The following is a 20,387-nucleotide window of genomic DNA, read 5'->3' as shown; positions in this document are numbered from 1 at the left end:
CTGCCAAAGAGGCAGTTTGCGCGTGTGTTTGTGTGTGCGCATGACGTTTGGCTTCTGCTGTAGCCTTGCAAAGACTTAACAGATAACCTCTTCTTGCTGGGTGACCTGGGTGTATAGATAAAGACAGCATAGCTGGAGTACATGCATGTTTGAAAATTTTCTAGTCCACTTGACTGTTTATTACTACCTCTGCCATCTGCATGCACATTCTTCTGGCTGGGAAGAGCTGTAACTCCTTAGTGCTGTATCTGGACTGATTCCCTTCTTTTTTTGTTTACAGAAGCAAGAGAATTCTTGAAAGAAGGTCTCTGCCATTACTTCTCTCCTGGGCTATTAGCGATTCATCTTCCCCCATCCATCTGTATTTTGTGGGCTTCCCATATGCTTAATGCATTAACTGGGCCTGCCCATACGGTACCAATTGGTTTATGTTTCCTGGGAGAATTTCTCCCCATGTTAACTTTGCTTCCAGTCCGCCTGCCAGGCAGCCACATGCTGGTCAAATCAACCTCGTCACACTTAAGGGGATTGCAGGCCAAAGAGGCACATGAATAAGTGAAGAGCTACTTCCCAGGCACCCTGGGCTCCGCCAGCAGGCACCAGAGTACAGCAGTCTCTTATTGTCCAGGCAGTGTTCTCCCCAGAGAAAGAAGCTGAAGACATCACCCAGAGGCTTTGAAGATCTGGATTATTTTTATAAAGCAGCGAACACAACAGACTGACTAATACGCTCCAGGCCCTGGGCCATATTCTCAGCTTAAGGGCAACCAATCCTTCCAGCAGCACACCTCTGCACTGCTGGAAGTGAGGCAAAGAGAGCCTAGGACTGCCCTCAAGGCAAGGGAATCCCTTGTGCCATGAGCTGCCGTAGCCAGTTCAGTGCCATCTGTTCCTCCATTCTTTCCAGAGGATGTTCATGGAGATGCTGCAGGAGATGGGGCACGGGTAGTGACTTAGGGAGTCATTGTATCTGCTGGCATTAAAAACAGCCTTTATGGACACCAGAGTGACACCACACGCTGGTGGCGTCAGACAGACTCACGGACCAGCCCTGGCAGGAGCAGAGAGGTGACTTCAACCCATGCAAATCTCTCATCTTCGTTTTATGAAGACTTGAGAATCGAGTCTGGCACAGTGAAATAACAACAGCCTATTCCAGTTATTTATTATCTCATTTTCAAACAAAAGTACACCAAGTAGGTGTTTCAATTACAAAAAGACTGCGCATTCACTCCCGGGAAAGGCCTGTCCCTCCATCTGCGAGCACAATGTTTTGTGTATTACCATGCACACACCACACAGATTAATGATGTGTAATTAGGTGCTGCCTGCACACTTAGGGTCTTACTCTGCACCTGGCTATAATTTCGGTACACACAATCCTAGCTCCTAACACACCGGCTCTGGCTGGAAAGACGACAGAGTCTCTTTCTCTGGTCTCACAGAAAGTTGTGCAATAGGGCTCATTTTTGCTGCGTGTTCTCACCACAGCAGGAAACAGCAAAAGCCATCTGGGAAGGAGGACTGTACAAAGGGAAATATGAAGGCAGTAAAAAGAAAAACAGTACTTGGGAAACATCAGCGACCAGCCAGGTAACACAAGCAGCCTACAGTGAATTGAAATAATGTAAACTGAAGAACAGATGTCAGATGCGTGGAAAGTTGCCCTAGATGCAGAGTATAAGAAATGTTAGCATAAAATGCCACAGAAAACCCGAAATGCTAAGGCAAATCATAACATCCTGATGTATGCACATGCTTGCACATAAAACTGTAAGGGTTAGGGACTTCTGTATATATGACATTGTTTTGCAACAATTCAAAACCCCTTACCTGTGCATTTTAACAAGGCCAAAAGCAGCTGGTTCTTCCCATCTGAAACAGTGAAGAAAAGGAATGTTCTAGTCAACATGACACCAGGTAGATTTGATTGCATTTGATAACAGACTCCTCATTCCTCACAATGCCTGGCCTCTGCGTGGCCATTTCTATTTACTCTAGTAGTCCTTACTCGTACAGGTATTTTAATGACCGAAAAAGAAACAAAGTGTAAATCAAAGAATTTTACAGGCTGAATGCTCTGTTAACAGTCATGAATTACTGCAACCAAACTGCACGTGTAGATGAATCTCTAAGGAGGTGATTTCTGTCCGGTGCTTTGCACTGGGCTGAAAACATCAGATTCAGCTCCTGTTCCAGTTCAACCAGACTGCAATGGGCTAGGATGTTGTAATGGCTGATTAGCATTCATTTCGTTCTGGAATATACCAAACATCTCCCTCTTCCTTTTGTAAAAACGTTACAAAAATCACAGGGAAATAGATCAGGTCTGATATCATTCTGTCTGAATGGGCTGATGAAATAAAATAAGGGAGAGAAAGTTCTTTGGAACTGCTGCACAGGTGAGATTTTACCATACGGCACCGAGACTCTGCAAACGACAACCTGTTTTACCTGTTCTTCTCTAGAGCCCAGTGCAGCCTTATTACACATTGAGATAAAATGCTCAACTGCTAGGCTTGATTAGAGCAAAATCTTTTCTCCCTGAAGCCGATGACAAACTTTTCATTATTTACAAACCTTCCACATGTTTTTGTATAATTTCAACAAGGTTCTTGATGCGCAATGGAAGGTTCCATGGATCTTCTTGAATGCTGGCTTGAATATTATTCCGGCACCTAACCGTGGTTTCTTCCTTCTGTTTAAATTCTAGAAAAAATTGAGTTTGTTAGCCATTAAGGAAATGCTCCATACCTGAGAGTGGCTTATAAGTTATAATGTGTATACAGACAAAAGCAGAGATACAGTATCAATAGCAACAACTGTGAATGAAAAGTGTTCTTAAATAGATCTAATACAGAAGGAAGAAAAGGCTTTTCCTATAATCTCATGACCAGCAGTCTCCTAGCATTGTTTTCAGGATTATGGACTAAAAGTTATGTACATGGTGACGTGCACAGTGACGGGAGCTCTGCACGACTCACAAAGCACGGAATTCCCTTCTGTTTTCTCTGCCTTTAATAGTGCGCAAGCAGCTGGATCAGGTAGATCTGGAGTCTCTGGCTGTGCAGAATCAGATCAACGTTTTGGCTGCAGCTGTCACATCCCATAATACTGATAAGTTATGAAATACTCTGCTTTCTTTCACCTGATGGAAACTAATTATTTAATTACAGAGTAGAAGATTTATTCTCCATGACTTAGCTAGGTAGCTAAGCCAAATACCCCATCGGTGGTGATAAAATGCATAAGCAGACAGAGAAACACAGAAAAACCGTGCCAAATCACTGCTCATGAACAGAAACGGGAGAGCATTCAAATTTACATCCATCACTGAAAGGTGTCTATGGTGTCTTTGGTCCGGATTCCAGCTGAATGTAAGCAGGGCTTGTCCGTTCCTTAGTGTGATGAATGTGGGATCATCAGTTAACTTCAGTTAACTAAAAGACTCTGTCAGCGTAATTAATATAGTTGTAACAAATGAGACTAAGCAAAATAAAATAAAGGCAGTGGACACAGGGTGGCTGTTATTTCTTCGCTTCATTCAAACAGTGCATGGAAAGACTAATAGATATTCTACATAAATGAGAATGTGTTTGCAAAGATGAGTTCATGTAACAGAACTTCATAGGAGTTATTTCTGGACTCAGAAAAAAAAAAAGCAGAAAAAAAGTCTCTTCGAGAGTTTGCCACTGTAACTTAAAAATAGAGCTTGTCAAAGGTTGGAGCAGGGGGGGCGTGACTACAGCACCTGAAGTATACTAGGAATAGTAGGAAACATTTCAGATTTCAAGTGGGAAAGGAAATGCAGCAAATGTTCAGAAAATAAAGTCCTGTGTATTTCAGTGAGAGAAGAAACCACATCCTGGGCCCCAAAACCATTAAGACCAAAGTCTCCTCATGCTCCCTGAGGAAAAAGAAAACACGGCATCATCTGTTTGCTCTCTATGGGAATCAGTTTTCAAAATAAGTGTCATGTGAGGATGAGTTTACTCTGGCAATTATCCATCTGAAGAAAAGCAGAATAAGTCATTAAGAAAACTCAGGCAGAACCTTTTGGTGGCTCAGATCTACAGTGGCCAGCCCCTCGTCAGCTTATCAGAGCGCTCATTGACCTTGTATCTCACCTATCTCTACCTCGTACCTTTGGAGATACATATCCGTGTTCACACTGAGGGACAGATTTGGAGACTTGTGAAAGAGCTGTGAGGATTCAGCGGCATATAACACAAGTGTTCTGTGTGTTTCACAAGGACTTTATGTGAAAATGACCTTTTAAGGATGCAAAATTTCGATGGTCAGACACGGTACCTGCCATTAATGTATGAGTGGGCAGACTGCATAGTTAAGTGAGTTTGTGTGGCCATATTGTAGATATGTTAAGCTCTTAAGTCCTAGCAAATCACATTATTAAATACAGTCAACCTTTTCCTTTACCTTGCAAACTGTGGTCCATTGGAAAGTGCTTGGTTTCTTCAAAGGCCTTAGTTATTACTGGTCCTTTTAGAAGTGCATTGATTGCATCGACCTACAATTGGAATGTTTTCAATCAGTGTTAGTAAAATTTGCAGAAGAAAATGCAAAAGCCGTTACACTATTTGTATTTTGGAATGATTTCTCGTTGACAAATAGCATTAAGACTTTCCAACCATAAACTGGCCTAAAGAGTCTCACACCGAATACAGCGTTTTGCACAATGTTATCTACATGCTGATGACGCAAAAGACAATACATAACAATTCCCTGGTGCTATACATCTATAAAGACATCTGTTGGCTAAACTTGTGAGAACTCTTCTGAGATATGTAAATGTGATCCATTTAGATCCCACAAGAATATGATACATATTAGAATTCTGTTCATGTTTTCCTTTTTTTCATGAAAGCTTTTTTCCCCTCAGTCTAATGTCTGAGATCAGGCAGGTAAACCTCACTTAAATCACACACGGCAACTTGAGCGTTGACAAAATTGATTCCTCAAACTGTCCTATAATATACTTGCTTACACTGTGCCCCAAAATCTTGATAGTTTGTCTTCTCTCAAAATATGATTTCATTAAACAATTTGATACTTCCAATTTCTTGTTTGACATGCATAAAGAGAAAGCAATTCTGTGTAATAGTAACGCTTTACATACCTGGTTAAAAAGATGTTCCAGGCAGCCATGAAGTTTATCTTGTTTATCTAAAGGAATCCTCATATCATTGGGAAGCTCATCTCCTAACAAAAGAAAGATGAAAAGCTTTTAACTGTCTTATACCAATGTAATCTGTGATGAGGTCACAGATGACACAAGCACATCTTCACACTGGAGTGGGTGAAAAATGATTGCTGCTTTATCTCTAATTCATAGATCAAAATACTCATGATTTTTCATGTAATGCAAATGTCCAATAACTAAAGAAGCTTATCCCTGCCGAATACCTCTTCCCTATTCCAAATTTATTGTGGTTCATTAGAAAAAGAACAAATCTCTTATCTTTATGTTCTTGAGATTAGTTTTGAAGAAACCACATTCGCAACTTAAACATGCAAGTGCTTATAATCAGCAAAGACTTATCAGCTCTACTAAGGGGCCTGGTATGAGAAATACGCGTGTAATCTATGCATGTACTCACCTGACCCCATCTCGTCACTGCCCAAGTACGAGCTGTTGCTCCGTACGCTGGTGTATGACAGCACTGAGTCCCGGTTACTGTTACATTCACTAAAAAGAAAATCAAAGAAGCTGACTGAAAATAAGCTGTCCTTACATCCAGTCTGATACCCTGTCATTCTGTTTTTATTAACACTGCAATCCCCCAAACTAATTCAGTTACGCATATACAAAAGGAAAACTAATTACATGCAGAAGAACCATTAAGCAAGGCCCCTGGGGCTGGCACTGTAAGGGGGTGTCTTTTTCCATTTATAGTGACCACTCAATGCTTAATATATCGCCTGGATCCTATAAATAATGAAGATGGACTTCCCACCACAGACCTCATCTGGGTCACATCATTAAACATGCTCTATGAGCATTGAAGAGGGGAGAAATAATTAAAATCTGTGAGACAATCTCCACTAAACTCAATGTTTATTACCAATTCTCAAGATATTAACAGCATCCAACTCAAGCATACACTGAAGCTGCAGTAGCACAGATACTGGAGATGGGAGAGGAAATTTAAGGAATCTATACCATCAGAGCAGATCCTAAAATTATCTCAGGAAGCAGAGGAGTCACTACAGTTGGCTTCACACCAATGTTGGCTCATGGACACATGGAAAATTCTGCTATGAATCTCCTCTGTTTAAAGTTCACTTTACACTAACCATAACTTAATAAAGGTAATCAAAAAGGCTATGGGTCTCAGTCTGTCCTCCTCCAGTTAAGTGACAATGTGCTTTTAAAAGGTACAAGTTCGAAACAAAGCCTACAAAATTTTCCATATTATCTCTTCCTCTGTTTTTATTTTAGATTGAGATGAGAGAAAAATACAAGAGCAATTGAAAGAACCCTAACCGTGGGTCTGGTCTGTCCTTTGTTAAGCCCATTATCAAAGAAATATTTTTTTATTGAAGAAGATTAATGCTTATGGCAACTACTCTGCAGTACGAACCCTTATGAAATCTGACTTACACCTCCAAATGATCCAGAAGAAAGAAGCATGGCTAATGCAAACAAGATTTTTTATTATCTGTAATTTGCTTATTTTTGTAGCTCCTCAGTAGGTTTTTCAGATCAAAACCCATCAAAATACATTTTATTCCCCCTTGAGTAACTATTATCTGTAATATATGCTTAATTCTCTTCCTCTGTCTAATAAAGATAAGACAGATTAATCTTTTTTTTATGTGTAAAATTTTGAAACAAGTGACAGACCCACAGAGACTGTTTTGATGTCACTATTCAGCTTCCCCCAGAATAGATTGGCCTCAACTACAGAACAATTTAAACTAAACAGTGTTCATAAATGGAGTTCCTATTAACAATTAAAGAAATGCAGCACATTTCAATTAAAAAAAGCTTCGAAGCCCGCGTGCAGATTTAAATCTAGCACAATAAATAGATGCCACAGATCTCAACATTGTGAGTGCTGGCTTTTTGTTTCTTTACTGAGTTCCTATTTGCAGTCCTTGGAGATGTTCAATATTCAACTGGAGAAGACCCTGAGCACCCTATCTTGTTGGACCTGTTGTGAGTGAGAGATACCACCATGTGGGCTCCAGAGACCCCTTCCAATGTAAACTGTTCCGATTCCGTCATTTCTGCAGCCCTGCATGACTGTAACATATTACTGCTTGGGCTAGTGCAAACCTAACAGCAAGTAAAAAATCAGGCCTGTAGTGTGGAAGTTTGAAAGGTGCATCATTCATTCAAGTTACTGAAATCCTCCCAACTCACTGTAAAGTGTCTTTACTCCTTTATATAGGCAAAGTCCTCTGGCCTTCCTAGACATGTAAAAATGGCCTATTAAGGATGTCAAATTGCAATGGTCAGACATGACTGCAACTTGCTGTTCCATTTCTTCTGAAGCTGAATTTCCAAATGTTTCCTCCCAAGACAGACAGACTTGGAGTGTGTGAGGTTTACTTTAATAGCAAATATTCCTGGAGAAGCAGCAGTCAATCATGTCCCAAAACCAAGATTTTGAGACACCTGAATAAACATTTGCATTTGTGGTTTCAAAGACCCATTAAAAATAAAAAAACTCAATGTCCATTTCTGCTTCTCAGCTCTTAAGACTTTTGGGAAAATTGTTTGCAGAACTGAATGGAAACATCCCCTTACCATTGCGGCTATTATAAGACCAAGCAAACTCTGCTGAGCTTCTGTAGTTTCCAGCTATACAATATAGAAAGGGAAAGTCATGCTAGACCTATTTATTTCATTTTATTCAATTTCCTAGAAGCGTTAGTATTTTGGCATTGTTAGGAGGAAAGGTTTTTGGCTGTGTATGTCTCCATGGTAATAAATGTAACAAAATAACTATAGCTAATGAATACAGAATAATTGACTGACTGGAAAATCACCTGCTTGTTGAATCCGTACCTGGATTAGAACTTCACAACATTATATTAGTATGGTAAAAGAGGCACAATCTTCAGACGAACCTGTAGGAGTCTCTGAAACTCATTGTGTCATGTCCAGAGTCTTCCTGGTCCTCCTCAGAAACTTTGAAACAGACCTTCTTGATTCCACCATGCTCAGCTTTGTCAGGATCGCTCTCTTCTGTTCCCAGGGAAGGCGGAGATGTCTCCTCAGTAGATGGTGGCTCACAGGCACCACCTTCTGTAGGTTCTGTTATGGTGGACAGAAGTCTGCAAAAGTAAAACAGAGTTCTCAGGGACTGGTGGGTATTCTTACAAATGAAATATAATGACTAAGGCTGAAATTCAGCTGTGTGAAATCAAAAGCAACCTTGCCAGCATTTTACATAGACTACAGCTATGTCAAACTGCGAGCTCCGAAAGGGGTTTACTGAAATCCACGAATCTCAGTTCACAAAAAGTCCTGTTTCCATAGGTACCCTACCTCCATAAGGTACAGCTTAGTCACCGTAACCATAGTGGCCTGAAAGGGCTCTGTTTTTAATTCGCCGAAGTCCTCACTTTCTGCATCCAAGGCGCTGGGTTTCTCCTCTGGGGCACTGCCTCAGCTCGTTGGCTCCACCCAGCAGCTCCCACCCTTTCTTCAATATGTCTGAACCAAGGCACCTCATGCTTTCCGGTCAGTTGAAGTTTTGGTGCACAATGGCCTGTTCTTTTTTGATAGTGGGATTCCTGGAAGTGGCTGTGAGCAGCTTAGGGCAGCTTATGGCCTTCTCCCACACAGACCACGCCTGCAGCCCCTGCTACTGAAACCCTGCCAGTTATGCACAATAGACGCGCTACTCAAATCCTTCATTACTACTACTAGCAGACGCATTATAACAAAGAAGAAAAGAGAAAGACAAAAAGAGGAGAAGAAAACATAGGTGCAATAGAGAAAGCTGCCTGAAATCAAAAGTTTTGCCTAGTCTGCCTTATGACAGACAAAATCTCAAGGGTATGGACTCTGTGTGTATGAAATTCCAGAACTGCTGTTGGCACCAAATAGTTTCTTATATTGGAATATATAGTAAGTGAAACAGTGGCTGTTGAATTCAGGTAGACTTTTAGGAGCAAAGGACAATAATACATACATTGGTGGGTCCACACAGGAGCAGGTTTGACACAACCAGTAAGAAGCTGTAACGAGTAAGCGAGTATAAGAGTATGACAGCTGGGGCCGACAGGCACAATGTGCATTCTGAGGTTAATGCCTCCATTTTATCAGAATCACAGAATTGCTCTGCAGTGCACCCTGGATTCTTTACTCACTTATTTATCTGAATGACGTATTGCTTCATTTCCTTCACTGCAATGTCAAGTTTGTTAAAAAGGTGCAAGTATGAGTCCTGTATCTCCCGATCTTCCTGTTTCAGCAGAAAACTGAGTCCCCTTTCTTCCTGAATTGTTCCTCCATTCTGCTGTCCAAAGCTGCTGTCAAGATCTCCATCTTCGGGGGGCAGACACCGCCAGGATGGTGCAGCCATAGTGGTGATGCAATGTTGAGTATAGGAGACTGGATTTAAAGTACCTACTAAAAATTGAAGGGTCTAGTTAGTACGGCTCTAATGACTTTCACCACTGCATCCCGATAATTACAGTTTAGAATAGGTGGAATTTTAACAGGAGAAAAATAAAATTTCACAGAATTATTTTATATAATTACATTCTATGACAAAAACATTCTTTAAAAAAAAAAAAAAAAAACAAAACCGAAGGTTTTTTTCCTGGCATGCCATCTAGATATTTTGAATTTACTGCAGTCCAGAAACAGGTCAATTTATGGAAGTAAAGAGAGTGAGTGTCCACATATATACTCATATAGACAACATGGACAGTATCTAAAAGCAATTATTGAAATGTTCTCAGGAGCTGGTCTGTGTTATTATTGCATCTTTACAAACATTTACACACACACACACTTACACAGAGACACGTTTTGGTATGGTACTTTGCTAACCATCTTATCTTGCATTAAAAATACTAGGGAATTCTAATATCTTCAAGCGAGCAGGGCTTCTTTATTGACCTCATTTTGAATAGTCAATGTCATTCTTCAGAAGACTGGTTAGTCTGCACTTCCCTGGGTCTCTTCCAAACATTCCTGCACTCTGACTTTCACAAGACAATGAATCAGAAGCGTATCAGGTGAGATCATGATGAAGAAATGTTGGAACTCAAATAATCAGGTTGTAGGACAAATGCTATATAGCAACTATTTATCAGAAAATAGATCCCCTTGGCAGAGTAGAGACCTCCAGCTTCAATGCATGGAATTTTTCTAGTAATGACAAAAGAGAACAGCACTACAGCCTGACTGACTCGTGTTTTTCCCACAAATGCAGCCTCTCTTCACAGCACTAGCACTACTATTAGCCCCATTCACTATTTTTGAATCAGTAAGTCAGCTCGACAAAGTGCAAACAATACTTCAGGAGACTTAATTATCATGAGATGACCACACTGCTTTGCTGGTAAAATCATTTGGCCTGACACCTCTCTATGCTTAAAGGCATTACTATTAACACAAAGAGGCTGTCATTTTACTGTAAGATTTTAAGGAGGAAAGAAGGCTACCGGGAAGACTGTGTTTCTTTGGAAGTTATTTTGACCTTGATGAACAGTGGAAAGACACAACATTTTACGCAGATGAAATCAGTATGATTTGAAAGTTAATTATCACCTTGTTCTGGATCAAGACCAATAATAGAGGGCTTCCGTCCAATGCGAATGCTGAACGACCTCCCTGCTGAGGTAGTGTTTTTGGGGTATGATACCTCCATGAGGTTAACGTGGCAGTTGGTGGGGCAGAAATCCATGCTGTTGAGGGAATGTGGCTCCATGATGGCTTGTTTGAAGGCTGGGCTCACCTTTGTTTTCAATTCATCTGCAAACTGGGAGAAATAAAGCAAACATGTGCTACTTCACTTGCAAAAAATGGTCATGCAATACAGGCAATCCTTTTCTCTTCCTGCCTCCTATTCCAGAATAGTATGATTTCTGCTGCAGATGGAATAACATATTAAGAAAATAAAAACCTCATAAAATAACAAATGAAAGCAATTATCTGTACCTTCTAGGACTCTCTTTTCAAACAGCTCAGGTAACTGAGCAAAAAAGCACATGTAGGTTGTTTACACTACGATACACTGTACTTATGTTCATGTTAAATCGGACACTGATCATTCTGTTGTCATATTTATTCACTGATATGGTGGAAGTGAACCTGCAATAATATGTTATTAGACACAGCTCTGACAAGCTGAAAGGAGTGATTTGCAGATATGGTCCTTTTTCCTCAAAACTTGCAATTTCAGTAACTTGCAGCACTGTTTTCTAGGACACCTACCTCTAAGCAGTTCAGATTCATTAATAAAGAATACTAAGACCCATTATCACAGCAAAGTATTGTCTTGAGACTTCACCAATGACTACTAGTGTTGTACCTCTTGGTAGTTTGTGAGCCTTCTGCTAATGCTTTCCAGCTTAGTGTCACAGATTTGCCGGAATTCATACTGGGGCATGGTGGCCACAGCACTGCTTAGGGATATAAGTCTTTTGCAATTCCTTACGAAGTGATTGTCCTCTGCAGCAAAGGCCTCTAAAATCTAAACAAAAAGACAGGATGTCAATGGTATGAGACTTGACGGTGAGGGAAAATACAGCTTTCTTCCACTGAATAAGTGGTAATGCCCTCATGCTGTCATGGTTGAATAAAGCTGCCTTCAGAACAAGTTGCCTGAGAACCACTATCATGTCTAATCCCCAGAGTCATAAAACATTATTCAAAAATTTTCAGAATAACTGAAATGGATCAAAATATCCACCGTGCGCTGTCAAAGTTACCTGCTCTGGCATACTTTCATGGGACATAACAATAATGTTACTGGGATGTGACAGAAACATTTACCATTATCTCTTTATTGTCATAGATGACCAAAATACTAAGTGCACTGCTGCTTCCTTTAGTGACCCATCCAGCCTATCAGGTGGGAAAAAGCTGCTTGATTTTCTTCCAAGGTGAAGTAAATTCTTGCCTGAAAAGATTAGTCTTGAGTATCAGCAAAGAGTATGTTACCAGACAGATAAGAGCAAGAATTCCACAGCTGAGGGCCCCCCTCCCTCTGCCTCAACAGCTGAAATCCTGGAAGCATTTGCTGAGTTGCTCATACCAAACAAGCTACTATAGCTTGGTGCATTCTGATGAAGAACACTCCAGGCAGGGTTGAGAAGACCATGAGCTGCCTCATGTGAAAAGCCAAACCAAGCCACCAGAGAAATGCCTATGTTACTGGCTTCCCTGTTCCGTTTAGGAATGAAGTTGGCTGTGTATGTTTTCCAGTACCTTTGCAGTGAGATTGAAGCAACCTTTTGGTTCCACAATTTTCTCCAAGACAAAGGATTTGATTCCTGCGCTGCTTACATATTCATACACCACCCCATGCTCCAGGTGGGTGTTATCGACAGTCAGGCTAATGAGAGGTGTTTCTTCACTAATGACCAGGGGAGAGCTGATGTTCTGTGGTGTCTGGGCTGGAACCAAAATAAGTTATTAGAGTCATGCATAGGGAAGAGAAACCTGTTGAGAGGTATTATTAAACGCAAAGACACAAAGACACAACTTTTGGCTCAAGGAGTCTCTGAACCACGTACTGCTAGAGGCTGGGAAAATATTCTGAGGACGACGTTTGCTCTTGGCCACTACCGGAGGCAGTGCTAGTGGTTTAGACAATCCACATGCTCCAATGCACATTCTGCTGTTCTTTCCTGTGTGCATGCACACATCCACGCACAGGACGCTACTTTTAGTTCTGTTCAGCATTCAGACACACAGAGCCCAGCAGAAGCTTTCTAACGGGAAGTGAAGTATGTTAATCTCAGAGTCTCGCTGTTTGTAGTGACCCTCTGGAAGACTGCCACTTTTCTGTCCAATTTTGGGAAATGCTCCAGATGCATTTTCTGTGCAGCTGTAAGACTGAGATGGCAGGGCAGGGGTGGGGTGAGGAGATAACATTTTTTACGCACAGCAATGCTACTGTCCCCAGAGAACAGATTTAAGTTATAGTGAGATTGAGATTTGCCAGAGAATTGCTCACTTGCCTCTACCAGGGCACAGCTCCAGCTGTTCCACCATGGAGCTGCACTGTTGGACCATTAGATAACCAGGCTCATCAAACCTTAGATGAGATTCACACAGATGCGGATCTGCTCCTGGAGAAGTTACCAATGGCATTCAGAGAGTCCAGACTCAGTCCTTTGGACTGAATCTGGCTTCAGTATTCTCCCCTAACATCTGCTTTTCCAAATAAACTCAACATGAAGACAAAGCAGTGTTTTTTGAGTTACACTTTTCTAAGCTGGAGGAAATACACCTACCTTTTACTGACACAATGGTAACATGCTCTGAAAACTTGCTCCAGATCACAGTAATTTAAAATCTTAATCTTAAATCACAGAAAACACAGATTATTCTAGGTGGAAGTACTTGCAGAGCTTCCCTCTCCAGCTGCTACTGCCCATAAATTCCTGGTTTGCAGGGGCAACCAAATGATTTTAAAAATGCTGAGCCTTTTCATTCCAGAAACTGGCTCTCTTATAAAGATCAGAGTCTCAAGGGTATGATTTCTATATGTATCTCAATTTTTTCTTCTCCTGAATAAACTGCAGCATAAGACCACTTCCTCTGGCAGACCTCACTCTATTACAAAGCTTTACTAAGACAAGAGATATTCTACAATAATAATTACACTTTATATTTCTACTGGCGTTTTCCTTCCTGAAGCTCCTGAATCTTCCCTAGGTTTCCCTCCCCCATGAGAATCTTTACCGGATTCCTGTTGGCTATTTTGAAGCGGATCCAATTCTGCACCTCCTTCCAGTGAAGAGTCTTCTTTGCTGGAGCCAGGATGGCTGCCATTCAGATATGCAGTGGATGCTGCTTGCTGAACTCTGTCCTCCTCAGCATCTTCATGTGTTCTGTACACCCACTGGTACAACCCCTTTCAAGAGATATTGGCTTCAGCTATGACCTCAGTAAAAATGCCCGATCTCTGTATGTTTGGATTACAAAGGTGAATCTAGCTATCAATTTTGTATCTTCTAAGTCAGTTGAAGTATTAACATTCCCCCAGCCTTCCTCTGAACTTCACAGAATATAAAATCTAGATGAATATCTGTGAGAACTAATTTTAGCAACAGTTAATAATATTTAGTACTGTTCACAGTGTATGAATTGGAATACATATTAGACGTTTTGCAACTATAGGCAACTGCAATCAGCTCCCTCAGTTATACTAGGAACTTGGTATGGGAGTAAGTTAGTCAAGAGAGTCATGCATAATTTGTTTTTCTGAATATTTAGTGAGCATAAAAGCAGAGAAGAAGGGGAGGAATTAATGTACTTCCTTTGAGGTTTTATATTCATACCAGTGCTTCCTGTTGTCTGGTCCTGTAGGCTGTAAAGTGCTCCAGAACTTCCATATAATTTCCATGTGCTGCATTATTCCCATTAACTTTCAAAATACACTGCCCTGGATGAAGGCCTACAGCTGCAGCCTCAGAACCTGGAAAATAACAGGAAAGGAGTTAGACAGTAAAGCCATACAACTGTGGAAGAGAACACTGGATAGTTTGCAAAGGGTTTCTAGTTAAGAAGAAAAGCTAGTTGAATGCTGTCATGCTTTTGCTTCTAAGTACTTATTCTGAGAGCTTGTACAAGGAAAAGATCACGCATCTATCCTTCATATTTTCAGTAGTGCTGGGAAAAACAGAGACCTCCTAAACCTAAAGGCATTCACGCTCGAAATTGAAATTCCTGTGGGAAATCATTTGGGATTCTTTCATAGCTCTTCTAGCCTTATGATTACATTAGCTGAGGTCTTGCTTAAATGTAAACAGTTATATTTCTGTTTCAGCTTGTTGCACTTGAAAGATACAGAACACTTGCATGTTATGCAATTTGCCATGGTCTAAGAAGAATGCTATGATGTACCTATAACTAGAGTAAGTCTACAGCGCAATAGCTGACTTCAGTGGATTTATTCCAGATTCATGTGAACAAGACTCAGGCTAAATCCAGCTCCCTGAAATCTACAGTTAAGGTGATTAACTTTTTTAGGGCACCATCATTTAACATTTATACAGTTTTATTCCAAAAGCAATTTGTCTTTTGCTAGCAAAATCCTGAAAAAGGAGTATCTTTCTAGTTGGTAATTCCAATTTGCACTCTTCAGACTGTTAAAAAGTGGTTATAGGTGCTGTTATGAAAGAGTGTAACAAATACGTTTCCCAGAGAACATTGTTTGTTGCATTTGGGTGCTGCCTGTTGTCTGTATACTAACTGCACATATTTGGTTATATGTATTTGTTCTGAAGGAAGGAAGTGGTCCGTGTCTGAAAGGTCACATTCTCTGCATCTGCTGAAAATAAAGGTTAGAGCTGTGATCTACTTGCAGCTCAGTTCACATTTCAGTTACGGAAGCAGTAAATATACCTGTCAAACTGTGTTTTCTGCTTTTAAAAAGACCGAGGGAAGCAGTTGACCTCTACCAGTAATTTACAGCAGTATAAGCCAATGTAAAGGGAGAAGTAGTCTCCAAGTCTTATATCATACTTTGTGATGTCCATTAAGAAACATCATCTGCCTACCAAGCTGCTGATCCCACAGCACGTTCAGAACTGCAGTGATCCAAAGCGTGGCTGAGCACAGACAAAAATATTGAGGAAGCAACAGAGAGCATTACACCTCAAATTTTTCTCAGCCACCTCCGTTTCACACTTCTACTCCTTGCAGCTGTAAAGCTGTATCTTAGTAGTCTTAGAAGAAACAGGGATAGGATCACTATGCAAGTGCATTTCTAGCTTGCAAGAGCTCAAGTGACAATGCTTTCTCAAGAGTCTTTCCACAGTACAGTAGATTGCAGGACCACCGAGTTTCTTCTGCTGTAGAATTAAGTTATTCCTTGTTTAGTGTTGATGTGATTAGTGACCCAATGCTCAGTTCATAATGACGATACCATTTTCTTAGACTGTATTTAGATTACAAGTAGTCTGAGGCAGGAACTATCTCATTGTTCTAAGGTTTTATATATGAGTGCAATCCTTCTCTATGACAGAGGTTCCTAGTCATTGGACATAACAGTCCAATGTCATAGACAACTTGGAGATAGACAAAATAAATTGTCAGAACTTGTTTAGAACAAGTTTGACAATGAAACCTGGATCTTTTTTTATTGAGGTATATATATATATACACACACTCTATATACACACATATATCTATTTAGCTGTACTCCGAGCTTAACTATACTGCAGCCTTTCTACTTACCTCTTCCCACTGCATGAACGTATGGTGGTGCTGCTCCCCGTATCTGAAAGCAAAGTGCTTCAGGACAATCTGGGATTTTAATAATCCTGCAGGTAAATCAAGGGGAAGAGAAAGCAGCATTTTAAACCAGGCTGCTAGAGCTCTGGCCAGTTCTAACAGCGTCTTTCCCTGGCATTCACAACCATGTTTTGGATTAAAGAAAGCACCCAAATAGTTTACAAACAAATAACAAATAAATAGACCTGAAGAAATCATCCGTTCCATCTTCATTCTCCAAGGCAGATGGGTGATTCTCTTTGTTAATTAAAATTTGGCACTTCCAAATTTATGACATCTTTAAATGAATAACAGAACAGAAGCTTTCTATGCTATTTATATTCACTTCCATTTCTAGGCAAACTTCAGTGCAGCTGTGCTGACTTATACCAGCTGAGGATCTTTTCCACTAAAAAAAAAAATAGACTGGACCAGACATCCTGGACTAGAATTCAGCATCAAGTGCTCATTGAGACGTTCAATTCTATGGCAAATTCTGGGATTACAGAATCTAATAATTCCCAAGACATTAACAGGGCCAATCCTCATTATAAGATACAATAATAGACTAAAAAACTATAAGGGCTAATATTGTTAGAGTCATCCAAAAATAAACCAAGCTTTAATCGGGTGGAAATTGCTTTCCCTTGCACGTATATTAGAGTGTGAGAAGCTTCACACCTGAGACAGAATGACAATCCTCGTGATTCAGTTCTGTTTATGCAAAAGGAAGCCAAAAGTTAACTGCAGTATAAAGAGAATACATCGTAACCTGTTCTAGAAGCACAAAGTTCATCAAAAAACAACCTGTGACTCTTATCTTTCATTTGTGTCATTCATTTTCTATTGAACAGCTTCTGAATAGCAACGTGTCTACACAGTTTTCACTACAAACTGTAGAAGAAATATTTCATAATTGACATTTGCAGATAATCTTCTCTGTGTGCCCATTTTGGCACTTACTCTTTTGATTTGGTAGCTACCAGAAGCCTAAGCGGCCTTCGTGAACAGAAGGACTGGTTTAAGATGGTTTCCACTTCTGAAAATGGGCGTAGGAATACTAAGTCCTCATTGATGGAATAGATTTTTCTTCCCATCTGCAGGCCAGCCATCTGCAAATGAAACAAACACCACAGAAAGCTTTGGGTCATTGGCAGCATCTCTGAAAGTTCAGGCTCCAAAGTTCAACTGTTCTCTCCTTACAAATGTTCCTACGATTATTGTCATATGGAATACTGTACATACAGTGTTGGTTCATCAAATCATTTGCCAGTCACCCTTAAAGTTGTCTGCATTTGCAGAAAACAAAGAGATTTCACCAATATCTGTATAAATGTACCACTCCACAGCTATATCCTACTTTGCAATGGATATATCTTTGTACTTTTCTGTTACAATTCTTTTAATAGGGGACTATTAAAAAAAAAAGAGACTATAAAAAAAAGGGGGGGTGTGTTAAAAAATAGGAGACTATAATAGACTGTCTGTGATACCCAGTGAGATACAGAAGTGTGACTTCCCACAATTTACAGCCCAGGCACAGGGAGCCAAGAACATAGTTTTCAACCATTAGCCATGCAAAACCAATCAATACCTACCCACAGAAGTAAATGTAACCTGTTTTTACGTGGTGGTAAAAGCCTGTCTCTGCTCCAAGTGAAGTGCTGGCTCTTCATCAGCCTAACAAGCCACAAAATTTTAATTTTAATTCCTAGCTTTTGCAGCTAACTCTAATTATTTGGCAATGGTCGCACAGGAAGTCAGAGACAGACTGATCACAGATTCTGCCCCCCGGACAACAACCCTAAACATACCTCTCGATGATCTATACCAGTTAAAATATGACATCGCAGCACTTAGACTAGGTGTGAGGATATCAAGAAAATATAACATTCCCTTTAATGGAGTGAAAAGAAAAAAAAAAACATGATTAACCCTTCCCAAGTTAGAATTACTTCCTATGGCTTCAGGGTCCAGCAGTTGGCATTTCTTCTAAATGTGACAAACCCTTTTCCTGTTCTGCCTGCAATCCATTGACAAATTTCTTGACTTGGAAAAAGGAGGTCTGGAAAAATGAATCTGGAAATGTAGGACTGGAAAACCCTGCTGACTATGTCTATACATGGCTTGGGTGTTCTTAAATGTGTTTTGTGGTCTGAAAGTCAGAGATCAGTTTACCTACAAAAACCTACACTTTTTTTCTCAAATCAAAGCTATTATAAAGAAAAAACTACAAAGTGCTCTTCTTGATTTAATTCTCAAGCCCTGTACAATTATCAACATTCTCTTGTGTACCTGGAAATAACATTTTTCATCTTTGTTTGTAAATAATCTCTAAAATGGATAATAGGGCTAAATAGCAATAGAGATTTTAACTTAAGACAGAATTTGTGCTTTATAATTCAATGGAAATATTTCTGCTATTTGCATTTACTTATACTGATGAGTTTATTGTAAAATAATATTATATTTTACATATATAGATTTTTACAAATATAAAATAAAAAAGATTTTAAAAAATTATATAAATTTCTAAAGTCATTACATTTTCAGCCTGATTTTCCCAAAGTACTTCATGCACCTAAGGTATGTGCAATTAGCTACACTCTTTGCATACGTGCAATCATTCTACCTGCAGATGACCTCTTTATATTCCTAACTTACTGCTTGTGCATACAGGACACCTCCCTGCACACATAATCATAGCAAATCCATGAATGTATGAGGTACAAACTGCATATTAAACCCTACAAACTAGCAACTTTTAAATAAAAATCTGCTACTCTACTGGGATATAACTAACCAGGCTAAGGAAGACTAGACAGCATATCTCTTTAAGAGTAAAGACCTACAGTGTCATACAGCTTCTGAATAACGGATGCTCCTTATGACAACTCAATGCGATTGTCTGGATCTGGGCCACTGTTTTTTCCCAAACACCAGCAGCTTGCTATTTGCTATTCATCTGCATGGCCACTGGCCAGCTGGCTGCTTGTTGAACACACTCTGTTCAAGCACCAGACATCTGCTTGTCAGTGGCTGTTCAGAGTAAGACAGCAACCACACCTCCCAAAAGGATAATTTTTTTCACTGTTGCTTCCTTCTGACAGAGTATCATTCATAAACCAGACCCAGGATTAAAACTTGTGGGAATAAGCCCGGCTACAATTAACCTGCAAGTCAGCTGGCTTCGAAAGAAAGATGAAGCACAAACTGAGGAGACACTGACTTTCTGAATGTCCTTCTGAAGACACGTGAACTTGGAACAGGCATGGGATGTGCCACAGTCCACATCAACCAACCCCTGTTATATGGATTTTTGTGACCGTCTGTCTAGGTGAGCTGAGCAAGTGTTAACAGTCACAGGCAGCTGCTGCCTGAGGGGACAATTCCCACAGGTGAGAGTCCGGGGCTGAGAGCTGCTCATCATTCAGGATCAGGAGAAAAAGTGCATGAGTAGTGCCCACTACGGCACTATGTTATCTATGGGCCAAAATCGAGAAGCTGAACACACACACATCAGGCAAAGAGTTCCTGAACTGCAGCTCAAGTACCTTATCAGTACCGGAATTTGATCATAGTTTGGGTTGGAAGGGACTTTTAAATGTCATCTAGTCCAAGCCCCCTGCCATGAGCAGGGACATCTTCCACTACATCAGGTTGCTCAGAGCCCCATCCAGCCCAGCCTTGAATGTTTCCAGGGATGGGGCATCTACCACCTCTCTGGGCAACCTGGGCCACTGTTTCACCACCCTCATTGTAAAAAATTTCTTCCTTCTATCTAGTCTAAATCTTTTAGTTTAAAACCATTACCCCTCATTCTATCGCAACAAGCCCTGCTAAAAAGTTTGCTCCCATCTTTCCTGTAGGCCCCCTTCAAGTACTGAAAGGCTGCAATATGGTTTCCCTGGAACCTTCTCTTTTCCAGGCTGAATAACCTCAACTCTCTCAG

The 20,387-nt window shown here is 40.4% G+C and overlaps 1 protein-coding gene and 1 long non-coding RNA gene across 4 annotated transcripts in view; one reads left to right on the top strand and one right to left on the bottom strand.

The window, feature by feature from the left end:
• The window catches only part of LOC128916391 (uncharacterized), a 108,454-nt gene extending 105,867 nt beyond the window's left edge, over positions 1 to 2,587 (top strand). The window contains exon 8 of the long non-coding RNA XR_008468950.1: positions 281 to 2,587. This is a non-coding gene — a long non-coding RNA (uncharacterized LOC128916391). The remainder of the gene's footprint in view (positions 1 to 280) is intronic.
• The window catches only part of PREX1 (phosphatidylinositol-3,4,5-trisphosphate dependent Rac exchange factor 1), a 163,392-nt gene that overhangs the window by 9,550 nt on the left and 133,455 nt on the right, over positions 1 to 20,387 (bottom strand). For 2 of the 3 annotated variants that reach the window (XM_054217938.1, XM_054217940.1), the window contains exons 18-31: positions 17,399 to 17,547; positions 16,400 to 16,485; positions 14,500 to 14,636; positions 13,901 to 14,072; positions 12,419 to 12,606; positions 11,520 to 11,681; positions 10,757 to 10,967; positions 9,346 to 9,607; positions 8,098 to 8,304; positions 5,619 to 5,707; positions 5,138 to 5,220; positions 4,438 to 4,528; positions 2,581 to 2,709; positions 1,834 to 1,875 (exon numbers count right to left, since the gene is read on the bottom strand). In XM_054217938.1, the coding sequence (XP_054073913.1) occupies positions 1,834 to 1,875; positions 2,581 to 2,709; positions 4,438 to 4,528; positions 5,138 to 5,220; positions 5,619 to 5,707; positions 8,098 to 8,304; positions 9,346 to 9,607; positions 10,757 to 10,967; positions 11,520 to 11,681; positions 12,419 to 12,606; positions 13,901 to 14,072; positions 14,500 to 14,636; positions 16,400 to 16,485; positions 17,399 to 17,547 (2,008 nt within the window). The remainder of the gene's footprint in view (positions 1 to 1,833; positions 1,876 to 2,580; positions 2,710 to 4,437; positions 4,529 to 5,137; positions 5,221 to 5,618; positions 5,708 to 8,097; positions 8,305 to 9,345; positions 9,608 to 10,756; positions 10,968 to 11,519; positions 11,682 to 12,418; positions 12,607 to 13,900; positions 14,073 to 14,499; positions 14,637 to 16,399; positions 16,486 to 17,398; positions 17,548 to 20,387) is intronic. The other variant, XM_054217939.1, reaches the window with a different exon arrangement.

The sequence above is a fragment of the Rissa tridactyla genome, chromosome 12, assembly GCF_028500815.1.
Source record: "Rissa tridactyla isolate bRisTri1 chromosome 12, bRisTri1.patW.cur.20221130, whole genome shotgun sequence".
Classification (NCBI taxonomy): domain Eukaryota; kingdom Metazoa; phylum Chordata; class Aves; order Charadriiformes; family Laridae; genus Rissa; species Rissa tridactyla.
Note: the sequence above shows the minus strand (reverse complement) of the source record. Positions and strands in the feature narration are given on the sequence as shown.